The following is an 18,961-nucleotide window of genomic DNA, read 5'->3' as shown; positions in this document are numbered from 1 at the left end:
AATAATAACAATAATAATAATAAAATAATAAGTGGCTTTCATGGAAAGCAACATGCATAATCTTAAACCAGTTACTAAAACTGTATTTCCCTGTGTAAACAAGGGCAGACAAGCCTCTTCCAACCTTGCATGTCAAAATTCAGCTGATTTTTGCCAAGGATAGTCTCCTCTAGAGCCGTCAAACAAACTTACAGCCGCTCTTAAGCATGACCATGTTCAGGGTACGTATGAGCGAAGACTGTCGATGCCTCTTCAGCACTTCGGCCTGCACGAGAAAGTCCGTTTCCCTGGGCTTTCACAAGAGCTGCCTCTGGCCGAGTCAGAGTTTAATGTCCTGCGACTCTGACATTTTGGCGAGTGTTTTCTTGACCCGCAGGGCTGTGAGCCGGGAGGCAGGGCTGTGAGCCCAGCACTCTACCATCAGCTTCCCCATCTGCCGCAGGCACTGCGGAGAGAAACGGGAGAGAAAGTCCCACCTGGGTCAGTGGAAGAGGAGACTGCAGTGCGTGGCAATGCCTAAAAACTGGAGGGAAAAGGTCTTTTCTAAGAGCAGCCAAAAAAAGGAAAACACGCTGGCTGGTATTGATTTTCAAGAGCTTTTGTTTTCCGTATATGAAGGAGAGTTCTACAAAAGTGGCAATTACTCTTATAATTTATGACAAGTTATAGTCTAGACTTGGCTGTACACTCCACAAAAGCACTTTTCTTACTTCCCCTTCCCCACACCTATGCAGCCTGACCCGCAGAAGTGTGGCTCTGTTCAGCAAACGCTCTGCTCTACAAACACAGTGGAATCCGTTTTCCTCAGCCAGCAACTGGCCCCTGGGGTGCAGCCCAGCGTGAGCACGCACCCACAGCTCCTGCCCAGCCACCCCTGATGGAAACTGCCTGCGAGCACCCAGCTCGGCTCTGCCCTGCCCTGCTCCATCCCCTGCTCGCTCCCGAAACACAGCCAGACCCTCCTCCGGTTCCCAGCAACAATTCTCTTCCTGACGGCATCTCAGCATTGGCTTTGTCATCCTGGTAAAGGAGTGTACATCCCTGCTCTGCACCTATCACTTTCTTCATTACATAAGGCATCACAAAAGCCACTGCATCCAGGTGAAGACCCTGCCAGCCTATGGATTTGTATTTTCTGGATCCTACATCTCCTCTGAAAGGCCATATCTGTAGCCCTCTCAAAAAACACAAAGAGGTACGTGAGCACGGTTTTCTTTAAGATGTAAAGGCGTGAGTGATCGGTGCTCCTTGGTGCAGCCCAGCTACAGTGGTCAGTACTGTTGCTTATCAGTAACCTAAAAGTGCAATTTAACATCTTGTGCTGACATGAGTGCAAAATCCCAGTGAAACTGTGTTTCTAAGCCTGCACACCTATGAACACAGAAAAGCTGTATGCTAATTTCATTTCAGAGATGGGAGACATTTCCTTCTTTAAAAAAAAAGGGAGAAGGGTTGCAATCACAGCCCACACATCAGTACACACTGAAGTAGCTGCCAGTACACCAAGTAGGATGCCACAGCCCTACGCACTACAAAATAATTTATCTTTCAAAGTTTCTGGCTAGCCACTGATGTCATGCTATTAATGCCAGCAGCAGAAAGCAAAACGAGTGCAAGAGGAAAACAGAGGGACTAAGAAGGTCTGAGCACATCCCGCTATCTCTGTGGGATCTGGTAGGCACCACACAAGGAATCCACTTGCAAACATTGCAGGATAAGGCCCCTGGGGCTCTGAAACCTTCAGTGGGATATCTGAGAAGGTCGTGCTCCTTCCTGAGCCCTGTTACACTGTGACTGGTGCTAGCACCTGCAGGGAAGCTCCTCCTCCCTCAGAAGGATGCAGAACTGGGTCAGCCTCACTCACCCGCTCTGATTAGAAACACAGGCTGGATTTTAAGAGGGACGGTACCTCATCACTGCTCCATCTGTTGGGAAACGAAGGGCGTAGTCTCTTGATGCACACAATCTCCCGCATGTCCTCGTACGAGGGGTCGCTGGGCACAAGGTCGTGGTACGGAAGCTGGTATTCCTCAACTATTCCTGAAAGAAGCAATTAGTTGCCCATCACCTGCAGAAGACACTTTCCACTACCCTCTTCCCATCTCATTTGATAACAGACTGACCATATTAACAATTTGATGCACTTTTCCTTAAAAGGACCTCACTGCCCTGGAAGTTTATTCCACGGTAAAGCTCCAGCATAACCATTGCTGTGTATAGACTGGCCAGGTTTCTTAATCCAAAGGCATAGTGACGGCCACGTGAGATGCTGTCCAGTCCAGCAGTCTCCAGCAAGTTATCACAGAAAGAACTATTAGCACAAGGCCCGTATTAAGAGTAATTAGGCAGAGAATGAACCTTGAATTAGGTCTCCTTCTTATCAGTGGACCTGGAATATATCAAATGGCATTTCTGTGCCTTCCAGAACATGGCAAGGTACCATTCTTCGTGCACAGCAATGATGACGACAATATTACAGATTCCACATGGCATCACTGCAATACGCTTTACTGGTTTGTAAACAGAGGGATCACGTTGCTCATTAGTGAAATTCAGCTCCTCTCGGGTAGGCACAGAGCAAGCATTCAGCACAATACTGCAGGCTCTAAAGACCAATAAAGTCTGGTGAAGGTAGCGCAGACCTTAGAGAGGCATGATCTGCTGTTACTTGCCACCAATCTGGCCTGTAACCGCTGCCAAGTCATTTCTCTGCATTTAACTCTTCTCAGTGGTGAAATAGAGGTAATAACACCCATCATTTCTGTACTACACTGAGCTCTACATGCAGAAAGCACACGCAGCCTACACGTACACGGATGGATCTATGCCCCAAGTCTGCAGCTGGCTGCATTGCTTTATCTTTGCTGTCCTCATGCTTGAATGCCTGATACCAGAAGGAAATGAGGCACATAGCTGGTATCACAACGATGTAGTAAGCGCCACTTCCCTCTGTTTATATACTTTTTTAAAGTTGTCTTGTAAATAGATTATTTTAAATAGTGGCACAGCATACTCTTAAATTGTTTGTTCGCCTCCTTCTACTTAACTCTTAACAAAACAAAGAAATCGCTACTTTCTTTCTGCTAAAATAGCTGAATACCCCCGGTCCAGCAAAAAAGTGTTGCCACTGGAAAAGGCTCCCAAGTGAGTTTCATATTCCTTCTTCAGTGCAAGCATCCACTGCCTTCAAAGGAGCCATCAAAATAAAGTCTAAATATTTGCTGTTGAAACAGCACTGACTGATGCTTTAAAAAAGGTTTCAACAAGAAAACGGATCTTAAGAGAGTTACCTGTAGGGTTTATCCACATTATCTTTATTACAGTAAAAACAATTACCCAGGGAAAAGGATGCAATGGAAGATTTGGGTTATAAAGGGAGTTCACTGACACAATTAAAAGCGATCTCATGGCTCTTTACCTCCTGAAACACATCTCCTCGCTATCTCCCAAAGGATGAGTCCAAAACTGTACATATCAGCCATGATGTACGACTGAAAGTGATTTCTATTCAAGCTTTCATCCAGCACCTCAGGAGGCATATAGCGTTTTGTTCCTACACGGGTATTTGGAGGTATGTCTACCTCGTTTGTATCACTGAAAGAAAAAGGAGGGGAAAAAAGGGCATTAAAATGCAACAAAGTGTCTTGAAAAGAAAGTAATTTAGATGGAGAGCTAGTAAATTCACACCACATCCACTCTCAAACAAGGTCAGAAGTAATGCATAATCTTAATGGAACAATTCTTACAAGCAAAGCCTCTTAGTGCGAAGGCAACCCTTCTTAAAAGGCTGACCTGCCTGAGGCTACGTTAAGCATTCAAATGCAGAACCGCAATGGAGATAAGACTCAACAGGGATGTGAGATTTCATTATCATTAGCCTGAGCTCTAATGCTGGTGATAACGATCAAACCTTCATTAAACGCTGTTTTCTTAACATACTCCACCACCTAATGCTTTAGTCTTAGCAGTTAATGGAGGACACCAAATAGCTGGGGCAGTATCCCTTAGCTGTAGCAAATCAGATCTGCAAGGGAGACGAGTCTATTTCTTGTGCTTGCGTTATGTTTGATCTCTCCCAACCTTTACACACGAAGATGTGTGAACACACAGACGTACATGTGTAAAAAAAAATCTAACCAAATGTGTCATGCCTCCCACACTGACCAGAAGAGACAACGTATAGCTAACGGGAAGCAAATTCCCATTTATTGTGTCTGGATTTGGGTTTTTTTCTTGTTAACTCGGAATCAGCTCTATCTGTTCTAATGTTTTTAAAAAAAAATCTAACCAAATGTGTCATGCCTCCCACACTGACCAGAATAGACAACGTATAGCTAACGGGAAGCAAATTCCCATTTATTGTGTCTGGAATTGGGTTTTTTTCGTGTTAACTCGGAATCAGCTGTTCTAATGTTTTTAAAATTTTAATATATGACATATATTGTGGTTTGCTTAAAAAGGTCTGTTTCCCTTTCCCCATCTTCAAGACTAATAATATTTTAAATGTGATAGATACAAGAAAATCTCACAGAACAATTATACATCATCTTCTGTAATTTTCTTTGCCTATAGCATTTTTTTTAACCTAGAAATATGAAAATGACAAAAAAAGCCAAAGCTGAGGTACAACCAGCCACCTACACGGTCATTAAATCATGCTGGTGGCATTTCTGTATACCTCCAAGAATGTAACATAAATCCAGTGACCTGCACATTCTTGCAGTATTCTGAATAAAATGAGAAATGCAGAGACTTTCGGTAAACTTGTTAGGAGAGCACACCCTTTTCAATGAGCTTTTTCTGTTCCTGGTCAGTGTCTGAGAAATGCTGTCCAAGGAAGGGTTCAGTATGAAAACAAGCCGAGTATGTAATGTAAATTCCATTTGGACTGTGACAAAACTGTATTTCACCTTCTTTTATAGCAACACTTGGTAGTTGCTAGTTTTTCTCGATTCATTCCTAAGCCATGTGCTGCTCTGCACTTGTCAGGCAAGGTATGCACGCAAAGCATTAATTTCTTCCTTGAAACCTGTACAGCAAATAGTGTCTTTCTAAACTATTGGTTTCCGGGCCCCTGTTCCTCAAAGCAAAAAACTCCTTTCGCACTCCTAAAGAAAGGTTGGTTTCATAAAGGAAAAGCCCCACCAAGAAACCTGGTAGATAAGTGAATGGTGAGAAAAGCACATGAAAACTGCCTTTCCTTCCACTAATTTCAGTTAGAGATTTGTACAGAATTCTTTAAGGTTATTAGTGGGTGGTGGTGGTTTCCCCCCCACACTTCAGGGAGCCCATGATTTCAAAACTGACCTCTGAAACTGAAACCTTCAGTCTACGGCCACATGTCTGTGTGCAGAAAAATCAGAGACTTCAAAACAGAGGTCTCCACAACCAGGACCAGTGCTGAGAGCTCAAGCTCCTTTTGAACGGAGCTGTCAGACAGTAGTGACTCCTTCACGAATCCCAGGAGTGCGTAAGTCCTACTTGTCTGCTCTAAGTCATTTAAACACACAACCATTTTTTTTAAATCAAATTTAAAAGCCATTTCAAAAATCAAATCTGTACTTCGGCAATCTGATTTGTAGGAAATGAAACAGAAGGCAGCCCAAACGGGGCGCTTCTCAATAAATCCCAGTTAGCAACTTGTGCAAATGATTAGTATTATTCTATATAAGTTGTGAGTGAATTATCATGGGATCAGACAAGCTGAAAGCTTCAGTGACAAGTTTACAGACGTGACTTCAACTTGTCAGTGCTATGTCCTCTCAGTGTGTTAGCCATGCTCAGGTTGCTACCGAAGGCCAACTGATGTAAACTGAACCTTTACACAAATGCAGCTAATGTGCTCAATAATTAAAAAGTGGCTATACACCTGCATTATCCTCATCTACACAGCTAACCCAAGCGTGTATCCTCACATACAGATGAGCATAGCATGAGAGGCATGCACACACACTGCAGGTTACACGCACCTACGCGTTGCTCCATCAACAACAAAACCAGCGTTTGTGTCTGCCTGACCAACTTTCCTTGCCCTTCTCACTTCCACTCACCTGATAAATTTAACAGCCAAGCCCAAATCTGCTATACAGCACGTGCCGTTCTTTTTCACCAGGATATTCTTACTTTTTAGGTCACGGTGGGCAATAGCGGGTTTGCCCTGAGTACTGAAGATCTCAGTGTGCAGGTGGCACAAGCCACTAACGGAGGAGTAAGCCAGTTTTAGCATGGCTTTTGTGTCCAAGGTAGTAGATTTTAGATAATCGTAAAGTGAGCCGTTCTCATGGTAGTCGGTGATGAGATACAGCTGGGTCCAAGATCCTGTACCTTTAATGTCTGCGGCAATGAATCCTGAAAAAAGAGATGATTTTCAAATTAATACTTCTCAAGGCTCTTTTTGGCTGCTACAAACTCTGGACACTCATCCATTTTGATAGCTTTATTTTAATCACATGTGCAATTTCTTTCACCTTATCTCTGTGCAACTGTGCATCACCGCTAGCCTTTACCAGATTTTCAGAAAGCCCCGATATGGAAATACGTGTGGCAGAAACAGACGTGTGGTGTTTGGAGAAACAGCTCCCAAACCCCCTTATTCTTTCGCTTTTATTTATGTTTGAGTAACCCTGGGAACATCTTTCTTTTGAAAAGGGCTGGGTGGCTAATTGCGGAGCACAGCAGGTAACAAAGCACATAGGAAAAGGCATCAGACAACAGCAAATACAAAATTACTAAACGTAAGAAACCTGTACACCGTCCAATAATTCCCTTCAAATTCACTCACCAAGAATATTTTCGTGCCTCATCAGGACAGTCTGGTAGATTTCTGTTTCCCTGAACCAGCTGGCCTCCTCTGTGGTAAAGAACACTTTCACGGCTACCTTTTCGCCACGCCACTTTCCCATCCAGACTTCTCCGTAGCGACCTTTTCCGATCTGCTTTACCATCTGAATCTGTTTTGCGATGGTCCTTTGAACCTGTGAAATGCCGAGACGGGCAGTTACAACGTGCTCCGCAAAACCTCCTGCGTTCACCTCTCCCCTTTCGTGCCTCCTTCCTGCGGAGCCGAGCCCAAGGGACAGGGGAATATGTAGCCCTTGCGACGTAGATTTCAGCAAAGCTCCGCAACACGGATGCTCCCTGTTTCCCCCAGGATGCAGTGCTGGTGAGGCCATTCCTGCCACTGCGAAGAACACAACCCACTGGTGTGCATGGTTGACTCAGCCTCACCCTACTGTAACAGGAGGGGAAAAATCTCACCCTCTGGTGCTTCAGAGCTGTCAGTTCAATCCGCAGCTAATGATTTTTGGATTGGTAGGATTTTAAAAGAAAATCACTTTACAGCCTCCAATGCAAGGAGATTTTAATCTGGTCCAAGCAATCTGCAAAATTTGGACAATGCAAATTCGAGGCCTGTTGGTTTTGCCACACTCCATACACGAATCTCAAGCTGTTTACTGAAGCAAGCATGCCCTGTCTGAATCCCTACCAAATCATATGCATGCCATGTAATCCCAAACAGCTTTGCAATCTGGGCTGACAGAAATGATCAAAACTTGATTTTAAAATCATGTGCTTCCTCTGTTATCCCTGGGAGGTCCAGTGCAGAGCAGGACTGCCACAATCCCACTGCTGCATGACCAACTCAAACCCAATTAGGTAAGGTCGATTATAATTTATTTTGTCAATAAATTACTGGTTTTCATATTAGACAATTTAAAGAAAAAAAACATACAGTGGCATTTATGCAAAGCTATTTCAAAGCTTTCTTCTTCTGTCATTTAAACAGAAATCTATTTTTTTTCAGCCCTGCAATGTATTATTAGGCTTCCAAGATGGTGGCCTCAGTGCCATTATTTTTGATTAACTTCAGTGAAAGCCAAGAACAGAGGTGAGCCTTAATTTTTAAAACTGATTTATTCTATTTTATACTCTCATATAGTGATTGAACAATAGTTATATTACATTGGAATTTTTCTGTAACATTTTGTAATGTCATTTTAGCATTGTTGCTTTCTATTTTGCCCATTTTAAAAATGCATCCTGAACAATAATGCAGTTATATCAAATAACTTAATTTCTGTAAATATATGTAATGGCATCATAAAGTACATAGAATTACAATACTTAATGATGAAAAGTTCCTTATTAAATTACATTAAGAAAATGAAAAACACATTTCTGTTATGGCTTTTCAGGCGGTAGAATACCATGTGAAAGGCCTTAACCTGGTTTCCTCTTGCTAGAACTGGTCAAATGATTTCCTATGAACGATTTATTTTATTTTAAGGAATTTAGCCCTTTCTTGAATCATAAACCAATTACAATTTCTAAAACAAATTGGTTAAATGAAACTGATGGATGGACTGATTTCATAAGCGTGCTGAACAATGTGTTCATGTGAACTATTTACAGAGTGGGGTTGGGGTTTTTTAAATTTCTTTTCAAATCTGTGTATTTTGCTGATTGAGCTCTGTGAGAAGCCAGGTAAGGTCACGTGGTCTTTTGTTTCCTCTCCCTGACTGGAATCAATCCAATTACCAACTATTTCTACTTTCTGCACTCTATTTTTCCAATGCTCAGCTAAATGTGTTCAGCTACTGCTGATGAAAATTCAGACAAACCAACCTTTCGTAACTTCATTATTTTGAACAGAGAACTTCATACCTATGGTTGGGATGCAGCCCCTTGAAAATCAAAAATCATTGGAATTAGGAAAAATTACCTGAAAAGGTGGAGGCCCAACTGCAGTTCAGCAAACTCTTCAAACAGATCACTGAAAGAAATGTCACCAGCACCTAATCTCATTCCCGATTTTCCAGGTGGATTCATGGTGGCAACAGCTTTGCCTACACTTCTTGCCCTGTCAAGGCCAATGGGTTTTTCCTTGCTTGCACAGACTTGATGGTGCACCCCAGTTTCTTGGCTCAAAGCCTTTGTCTACAACTTACTGTATTTTTTTCTTGGTTTAAAATGTGATTGACAGCATTTGACCTGCAGCAAACTTTTCTGTCAGAGGTATGAACAGGTCAGGAGAAAGAACATTTGCTGAATGTCAAAGTACTGATAAAATCTTGGTTGATGCTGAGTTTTGGTATAATATTTGTACCCATTAGAATAAATGTTCTGTACAGAAGGCAAACAGTAATGTTTAGCATAAAGTGACATTTTGTAATAGATTTGCAATAGATTTCACTTTCCTGAAATAATAGCTTCAGATGTTTCTGTCTTTGCATAAGAAATAATACAGTTAAAAACAAACTCTTACACAGTAAAGTCTAGACCATTATTACCAGGCACTTTCTATATACCTGTTTCAGACATGGGCCCAGAGGTATTAATCTGTGCATTTCTAGTGAGCCTGTAGCGGTTGTAGCTGTCTGGGAAATGCAGCAAAGATCTATTATCAAGTGCAAGATTCATTATAGCTCTCGTTTTTCTTCTCTTCCATAGAAAATCACTACTTAAATGGAAAATCTGGGAAAAAAACCCCTATGTGTTTTCGCAGGCAAAGGGGGAAAGCGTGCCTTCAGGAAGAACACTTGGCTTAGTGGCTGCAAAGTCTCCAAGCTTGAGAGAGGACGACTGGCAGAAGACATGGTGGTTTCTGCCTCACAGAGCACCAGCACAACTCAGAGAGCTACTGAGCAATCACCCAGCTGGGACGCCACCTCGGCCATTACAGCAGTTAATTAGTAGAAGTTAGTTTTTCTGTCCGCTGCAAGAGTAGACCTGGGGACACACCAGTAGGACTGTAGATCCCATCTTCAACCAGCTTGCTGGGATAGAGGTAGGCATAAAGCACAAGAGGTCCCAATCAGTGTTGCTCCAGCATTTTTCATCTCCAGGGCATCCTAGGATGGAGTATTGAGCCCTGCACTGCTACAAGATGCCGCAGGGCACCTGCTACACATGTGGGCTGCTGGAAACAGAGCCCACAGGTTCTTCTCCCCGCAGAGAACCACCATCAAGTTCCTTCAGTTTGCTCTAAATCATTACATTACTTTTGTTGCTGTACCAGGTAGAAGCACTGAGCACAGACCAAGACCTGGATGTGGCAGGTGTTATGCAAAAAAAACCACCAAACCAAGCAAGAACCCTTCACAATTAAATGAATTAGAAGCACTCATTAGGAATGGTCCTAAACTGTAAGCATGATTCCCCCCTTTCCATGTCTGCTGGAGAGACATTGGCATAGGATATGGCAAAGCTTTCTTAAAGCCTAGACCTAAATGACAGAGTTTCTCTCAACAGAGAAAAATTACTGTGGGTTTTCCATGCTCAGCATCAGTCACAGCACCCACTTGGCAGCTTGGCTTTTTTTCTCAATAGCTATGGTAGTTGTCAGAAAAACAGATTTTTAAAAAGGTCAGCACTTCATTTAAATGGAACTCTAACCACTTAACTCCTGCCAGAACAAATTGAGTCTAGTCAGATTTTCACCAACTGCCCACCCTGTTGCTCCACTATAAGGAATTATAAAACCTCCGATTTTATTTCTTCTTTAGGGCATAGAAAAAAAGATGTGTGGGAAAAAAACCAGACAGATAGAGTACATAGTACTTGGAACCTGGACAACATCTACTGTACAAACTAATAGGTTTGGGAGACAGGAGGGACATATCATCTCTGAAAAATGAAAATGAAATCTAATTCATTTTCTCAGAGGCTGTATTTTAAATAAGTAACCTAGGGTTTTTTGGTTTTGTTTTGTTTGTTTGGTTTTTTTTTCCCTCCCAGTGCTAAAAAAAAGCAACCATAACCTCAGAAACAAAACTCCCTGGTGAACAGAACTGTTTTGCCACAGAAGGTAGAACTGCCTTTCCAGCAGGTGAGCTCCGGGGGCTCAGTCATCCTGGAGTCACTTCGGAATTAATCACAACCCCACCCCTGTGCCTTTAACCTCCAAGATTGCCACACCACAAGGAAAAATAATTCGCTCTTGATTTCTGAATGCAAAGTGAAGTCTACACATTAAACGGTTCCAGGTTTGATGAATTACAGTTCCCCTTACATAAAGATGATGTGTCAGTGTTTGAAACACTATTGTGTGTTGCACATAAAAAGCAGGAAAATAAGATCAGCAGAGCAGATGCTGTTCTACACACTGGGCTAAATCCTGATGAATTCCTGTGAGCTCTATTAGCCTGCACTTACCCTGTGGTATCTAAAATAAGAAATAAGCTGAAGTAAACAAACAAAAGTACTAAGTTTTTTTGCTTAGTCTACATGAAAAAAAATCTCCTGCTTCTAAAGCAGCCGTTCTCCAGATTAAATCCTTGTCATTGCTGGGAGAGAAGAAAAAAAAAAACACCCCACAGAAACAACCAACACCAGAGAAATATAATAGCTTGTGCCTCATCTTGTCATCTCCCTCTACTCCCTCTGACTTTCAAACTTCCATTAAAACCATAGTGCTTCCTTACCAGGAGAGGGAGCCCGGAGCCGCTCCCTGAGCTCTGGGACTGCTCGATCAAATCCTTCAGCGACTCTCCGGGGGGAATGTAGGTCTCATCCTGCTCCAGTCCGATGCTGTAGCGGGGCCTCGTCTCTTGGCGTTTGTATCTGCCGTTTTACATGCAAGTGAAATCAGCTTTGAATACAGTGAACACATGTGCAATGAATAATGCACATCGCCCTTCACATTTGCTTCATTTATAGACTGGCAGCTTCCTCTGCCTCCCTGAGGGATATGCCAGACTCGCTGCCCAACGTTTTCTTTCTGTTTTATATTCAGCAACTGTTTTCAGCATCTTAAGTGTAAAACTCGGAGACTGCAATCGGATGCAAGCTTGCAAAGCAACCAAACGTTTTTATTTCAGAATTGTAAATATGTTTAAAAACACTGACAAAGTAAATATCCAGCTGTATTTTACTGACTGCAGTGGATCTTTTAGGAGCCAGAGGAGGCAAAGTCATGGATCTGTGACTACTTAAAAGGGTGATGAAATATTTAAACATAATGTATGTAGATTATAACAACATTCTAGACATACTTACTTACATTCTTGTATCCCTTTCTTTTTTATGACCAGTTCACCACATAACCACATTTAGAAACCTTAGGTTTATTTACCCTATATAAAATTTGTCCTGCAGCTCAGGAAAGGACAATCTGTGTGCTTCTACCTGAACGGCATTTTAGGATGGCAGGCAAAAAAAGCTGTATGAAATACATCACTCAGGTCTACCTGTGACTAGCATGAATAAAATATTTCTTTTCCTCATCAGAAAATTACAGCTTCTAAATTCTTTTTCTTAAGGTGCACTTAAATTTTTTTCAAATTCCTAAGTCTATAAAGAGATAAAAGTTGGGGGGAACATTAACAAACCAGTAACATATTCCTTATTTACCTGAAGTAGCAGAATATGATCATAAGCACCAGAAGTGTACCGCAAAGAGCCACCGAGATCAGCAGGGCCTTATAGTGAATGTTTCCTTCAACAAAGTCTGGGATTAAAAACAAGGAAGAGGGAAAATTTGGAAAAGGAGGTGGTACAAAATCAGCATCAAAAGACACACACACCTTAAAAAGTGCAGCAAGTACAAGATCGTTTCCTTTCTTTGCTACTGAAGTTCTGTGCAAGATACCCTGGATTTCCCAGGCATTTTATGTGCTTCCTCTTTGACCCTCACTGATCAGAGCAGAACTAGCACCTCCAAAAACCTATTTGATTTTTCAGCCCTCTCTCAGGCAAAACAGCTCCTGCATTTGCAATTCCCTGTTCAGCTCTGAATGAAAAATCAATTGAGACCCGTAGCTCTGTGTCTTAACCTAAGTGATCAGCCAGGACATACAAAAATTACTGCCTCTATCTTCAATCACTCTAATTAAGTAGCATCATATTGAGCAGTTAATATAAAAATAAATGAATAATTGCATTTATCCTTGGAGGGAAGACTCAGAGGACCAACCACACCCCCAAAAGGCAGGACGCAAGAGGCCCTGAAAGTATTATTTCCACCACTGCAGAATCATGTCTCTTAGATCCTGTTTTAAACACTGGAGCGGGAATTTTCTCCTCCATTCACCCTATAGCAGCCCTGTGTGCCAGCTAGTCCTTCCCATGCTGTGGGGCAAAACTATCCTTCCAGCAGCTATTCTGTAAAACTATTAGAAAATTAAATGTGTCAAATAACTTGTGGAAAATGCCATTTCTTAAAAACTATGGAAACATTTCAGTCAATCTTTGCATGGGAGACTCATACTCTCCCTTAAAGTATTAATCTTCACATTTGTATTATCAACGCAGGCAAGTAACTCTGACTTTCATGCATGTTCCCCTGATAAAAAACAAAGAAACCTAGCACTGTTCTTCTTCAACCTCCCCTGCCCCCCGAGACTCTCAAAATTATGGCATTTCACACACACCGCCCTCCCAAAGTTGCAGTCTGATCTAACACAAATGAGGACTATGTTTTCCGAAGCTGTTCCAGCTGTCCTGCATCTTTCACGCTGATGCCCAACACATTGTAAAATCCAAGAAATCTATCCTTATCGACTCATCCTGGAACTGCACTATTATGTTTCAGATTTACAAGGGTAATGAGACAAGGAGATTCCTAAGGGACTCTTGGATTACTGACAAGTTCTTTTCTTTTAAAGATCCAGTTTCTGCTTCTGTTTTTGCCCCCAAATATTTCTTTCCTTCCCCTTTCCACTACAAACAGAGCTTACCTACCAACACACCTTTTGATCACACTGGTCATGTTTTAACCTGCTGTTACCTGCTCCGGGAGCATTAACAATGTAAACATTCAAGACACGGCTGATGCCTCTGAAAGGGGACGCTGACACGATGTCTATCAGGAAAACACTGGAGCCCAGCATTTTCCCTGCCCCAGCAGATTTCTACCTGGCCTGCCACACCAAGTGTGCTGTGAGCCGAAAGCGAGAGCCCACGAGGGAATCCAGGCCTCTCTCACGAAGGTGACGGCTGCTCGGCAAGGCCTAAGGGCTCTAGTTCATGCTTCGTAAGCCGCCTGCATTGGCCAGCCGTTTCCCTCTGAAATGTGTGGTTTGTAACAGTTTTAAGATGTCGCAGCCCATCAGCTGAGGAGAGAATAAATAGAGCACGCAGCCCATGTGATGGAATTTTGTAATTGGGAGAAACCTGGATATGGCTATCTGTCCACAGCAAGGGTCTTCCCGCTTCACAGCCATGATGGAAGTTGGGCTTTGTGCTTAGCAGTACTGAAGACTTTTGTCAGAGGGAGCAATTTAGATCTTGCTCATACTTGTGTATGCAAGACATAGAAGTCATTGGAAGTCTGGGCATTTACACAGTCAAAAGGTGTTTTACTACCAGAACATGTAAAGCACCCATATTGTTCATGCTGCCTCTGCGTGTCCAACTCTGTACATTTGGGAGAGGGATGATAAAGATGCTGAAATCTTGAATCAAATTCTCATCATTTTTACGTTTTAAATGATCCAATACCTGTGCTCAATGTTTCTCACAGGTTTCTCCCATTCAGAAAAATAAATAAACGCGGTTTGATATTCCTAAAGGCCAGAAGCTATTTTGAAGTGCTGTGTACCTCTCAAACAAACTTCAGACTCCAAGACTGCAAATATTTTTGGTAGCCAAACGCAATTGTGTGAAGCAAATGCAAGAAAAGCATCCAAGACTGATGTGTCTTGATGTCTGTGCTGGGAGTAGCTGATGCAGACTGCAGCAGCAGCGAGGCTTATGCTTTTGCAGCGCTGATGTCCCTGACTGATGAAGTCAGCTAATATAGCTTTAGTAGTGACTCCACAGCATGGGCATGCAACCAGCTCTCACAGGAGAGGAGAATAACTTCCATATGTCTTCGTATTTATTCGGCAATGTATGATGAGAGGCAATACTGATGGTGAGCTATTGTCTCACCTTTCAAATACTTCCTGCATTTCCAAAGCATTTTGACAGAATTGCATTTGCTTGCTCACTTCAGGACTTCATAAAACTGCTGGCGTGTGGACAATACAAGATTAAAAGAATGCCCCCACCATTCTTATACCATCAACGTCTTTTTGTTTGGCTGAACCGAGCCAGGCTGGAGCTGCTGGAGACAAACTCTTCATTCCTCCTACAGCCTGTGCTGTTGCCCGCAGAGCAAACCTCCCTTAGTAGGACAAACCTCCCTTTCCCTGCACCATTTTCAGCATCTCCTTGGCCAGGTGGAGGGATGGGGTAGCTCAGCTGTGCGCCTGCTTAAGCACTGGCTCGTGGGCTCTGTGACGGAGACTCTGGCAGCTGCCATTCGTTGCCAGTGTGCGTGATGGAGATACACCGTACTTTAAGAAGTCCAGCGCTGTGCTTCTTTGTGATTTGTTGCTTGACAACTGCAGCACGCCAAGCAGCGGGGTTAGGAGAACAAGCAGTAGCTTCCACGGAGGCAACAGTGAGTGATTACAAGGAGCACAGTGCAGGGAGCACAGAACAAACACGCCACAGGTTTGAGCAGCTTCTTCACATACCTCAGCTGACTGGTAGTAGCAAAGCCCAGCGAACGGCATGTTAACACTTTTATGTTGTACGAAAACAGTGGTGTGGGCTGGTGCCAGTGGTGAGCAGCACAGAAAGGGGGAGATGGCAACAGAAGGAGGGTCTTTGGTCATACCAAGCTGCCCCTCAGTTATTTTCTGGTGATTTCCCCCTCCTCCACTACTTGTTTCCCCTCACTCTGCCCTCCGCAGGACTATGCTGAGGAGTGCATGGAAAATGCCACCCAGCAGGTTCAAGGAAGAAGTCAGCATATCAAAGGGACAGGAGGTTCTCCTCCCTCCCCAGGTCCCTCTCGTTCACAGCGTTACGGTTATCCAAGTGAAAACTGCAGTGAAATCTGAGGCGTGGAGACTGTGTGCACACATCAAACCCCATCATTCCTCCAATCATTCCCTTGCCCATTCATCACTAGGCTCTACAGGCAGGGAGCCAGACACGGTGGCACCACCACTTCTGCTTATATAGGCTCTAAATCAGTAAAGATATATTTCTCCTTTCGACTGGTCTCAGGCTGCGCTTTCGCTGGGATTTCCAGGAATATCTTTTATTGTTTAGAGCTGAGGTGTTGTATCAGACCCAATTATGACTCTCATTTCCTTAATAAGACAGATGTACAGCTGGGATGAGGACTTCGTTGTTGCTGTGGGGTATTTTATCCTGCTAGTTCTGTATTGAGTTGAGCTCAAAACTTAGGCTTAGCTAAGTTTCTTCTACCTTGCTTAACACAAGCCTTGTTTTGACCTGTGTTAATTCTTCTAGCTCCCACTTTCATGTGTGGTCCTCCCCTTTTTTTTTTTTTGGGGGGGGGGGGGGGGGAATAGTGGTAAAGTGGATGGGAATGAGGTGGGAGGGGCACAGTGTGTGTAAAACCAACTTTCCAGCCCATGCCACATGTCCGGAAAACCACTTTGAGAATACAGGTCATTTGCCTTTGCAGATGTTACCTTGGTGCAAAGGTTAATTTGCAGTTCAACAACCTCTGACCTGCAGCTGGACACTCTCCCTAGACTCCTTCCCATGAGATATGACCTCATACATAAGTTCATCAGAAGCCAAATTTTTGTTTGTTTTTTAAATGCTGAGGAACATACATATTTTTCTTAGAATCCTGGAGGCCAGAAGGTTCTTCCTAGGGGCTTGTTTTTAAGTTCATCTTCTCTTTATTTGTGCTTACAGTTTATGTTAAATCTGATATACAATTCTAACAGTATTCGGTCAATCACAGCCTAATTTAAACATTTCCAATAGGAATAATGACCACAGCCATAGTACTGGACACTGACAGTAGCGTGTATTTGTACACAGTATTTGCACCTGGTTGCAGTGAGGATTTCCAGTTCAAACTATGGCTTTTCTCTGAGTTTTCATGCTAGGATACAGCAACGACAAACTAAACCAGGCTTGGCATCAAGAATGACATATTTACTTAAGGCTTTAATAAAGGTGCTGACTTCAACCCTGTCCAGCCACATTTAACAAAGAAGCTCCTGAAAAGTATTTCCACAATATACTATCAGGATACCAGTAGTGCGAGAGCTTATTTGAAACAAGTTTTCAGAACATGTTGAGTGAGTACGTCGCCTTTGGTTTGGCATGCTAAAGCAGACAACTATGCAACACAGAGCAGCTAGAATCCTATTCCAACTCTATGAAATTTTTCTTTCAACAAATATTCTCCCTGCTATTTATTGGGTCTGACACCACGGTGCCCAGGAGATGCTTTATTTACCCCATATACACACAGAGCAAACCCAACATCGATCCAAACAACTTCTGCCACTACCAAAAGCTTGTTTTATTGCTTTCTGTATAAGCAGCAGACACTATTGCCAAATAACTAAAATCTTAATAAGGCAGATGTCTAGTGCTAGGCACTGGTTCAGTATTTCTAAGTAGTTTTAACACAGAATAAACTCAGTCAGCAGCAAGAAGAAATCATGGCAGTGTTTTCCAAACTGAAATGGTATTTATTGATACACTAAGTAAGTGTGAACAAATATTGACTTCCTTTTGGAGTTTCTCTCTAAGCCCAAAGAACTTTGTAAAATTAAAAAAGCGAAAAAGTAGTACATAGCTCTTAGGTTGCAAGTCAGAATTTTAAGAGCTTTCCCTGACTTAATGGCTTGCTAGTAAACAGTGAAATATTTACATACTGCTCTCCATAGGCCTGATTCTGCAGCCCATCTGTGCAGAATTTCATAGGCGTGAAGGGAACAGCTTACATGAGCAAAGGCTTTCTCTGAGCATGCATTCTGCGTAAGTATCTGCTGTTTGTGTAAGTAAGAGTGCATCTGCACACTGGTGTGAATTTTCAACTCAGAATGCCATGATTACAAATTCTCCTGCAACCTTGAAGTGACTCTCACAGACTGAACTCATGCTGACCACCACAAATCTCGGCAATTGCTGCCAATGCCAAGAGTTTAGCATGGATGAGTTTACACTTACTTAGGAATACATTTCTATAAAATGTATTCTGCAAAATCCAGCCAAAAGAGTTTTACCAACTTTCAGAAAGAGATGTTTAAACAAGCAAACAAAAAAGCTAAAACCTTGCCCCAGAATCTACTAAATTAATACACATCCATTTGTTCTCAAATAACAAGTTAAAAAAAAAAAATCAGTGCAGGAGTTCTTACCCTACATTCTATTTCCAGTTACATTTTTAAAGTAGAAAATATGCTTTACTGACAAGTTATTGTCCCAGTGCTGGGTTATCAGGTCTTTTAAATATGAAAAGCTTAATGGACTTCAGTCAAGGTGAACTGACTGATTAACCACTGGGGACCTGGTCCCAGATGGGTGTGGAGTTACGGACAACAGTAATGTATGTTGCAGGGACTAGAAAGAGAATTCAATTTTATTATCAGGCTGAAAACATACCCTGCAAGAGGCATCCTCTGCCACGACTAAGGCTTTAGCATGATCACTGACAGCCAGCAGGTCTGTGCTAGGACAACATCTTGTAACTCTAATGCATCAGATGCTCACTGCATGCACTCAATAGGAATAAAAGCAAGTATCAGCAACCACAGGTCAAGGTGCTGCTCCCCACATGACCTGCAGGAATTCAGTGATACTGTTTCATGCAGTTTCTCTCTCTAATCTCGTGCAGTTGGAAGGGGGTGCTTTGGTTTTGGCTTTGTTTCTTCCTAAGGCACCAAGAGCAACATCAGAAAAAGATCAATTTGGGACTGGATTTACTTCCCCTTACCTTGATTTTTCAGTGGTGGCAGCGTAGGGTGAAGATGTTTGTTACAGTAATCTTGGCCTGTGCAACATTCAATAGATCTTCTTTGGTGTGGAATAGGAGTGTCCTGCAACAAACAATTTGATGGAAAGCAAAGTAATTATCTGTGTTGTAAATACACACCGTCATTCTGGCACTGGACAGAAAGATGTGCTTGTTAGCTGGACTGCAGTCTGTTACAGACTTGCAGGATGTGTGGAGGAGTAACCATTTCTGCCACTG

The 18,961-nt window shown here is 42.6% G+C and overlaps 1 protein-coding gene across 1 annotated transcript in view; it reads right to left on the bottom strand.

The window, feature by feature from the left end:
* The window catches only part of BMPR1B (bone morphogenetic protein receptor, type IB), a 29,269-nt gene continuing 10,308 nt past the window's right edge, over positions 1–18,961 (bottom strand). The window contains exons 3-10 of the mRNA XM_010154397.1: positions 18,704–18,806; positions 12,352–12,448; positions 11,424–11,562; positions 6,782–6,974; positions 6,051–6,348; positions 3,419–3,594; positions 1,910–2,040; positions 1–445 (exon numbers count right to left, since the gene is read on the bottom strand). Of these exons, the coding sequence (XP_010152699.1) occupies positions 320–445; positions 1,910–2,040; positions 3,419–3,594; positions 6,051–6,348; positions 6,782–6,974; positions 11,424–11,562; positions 12,352–12,448; positions 18,704–18,806 (1,263 nt within the window). The 3' untranslated portion in view covers positions 1–319. The remainder of the gene's footprint in view (positions 446–1,909; positions 2,041–3,418; positions 3,595–6,050; positions 6,349–6,781; positions 6,975–11,423; positions 11,563–12,351; positions 12,449–18,703; positions 18,807–18,961) is intronic.

The sequence above is a fragment of the Eurypyga helias genome, unplaced genomic scaffold (assembly GCF_000690775.1).
Source record: "Eurypyga helias isolate BGI_N326 unplaced genomic scaffold, ASM69077v1 scaffold12406, whole genome shotgun sequence".
NCBI classification, from domain to species: domain Eukaryota; kingdom Metazoa; phylum Chordata; class Aves; order Eurypygiformes; family Eurypygidae; genus Eurypyga; species Eurypyga helias.
Note: the sequence above shows the minus strand (reverse complement) of the source record. Positions and strands in the feature narration are given on the sequence as shown.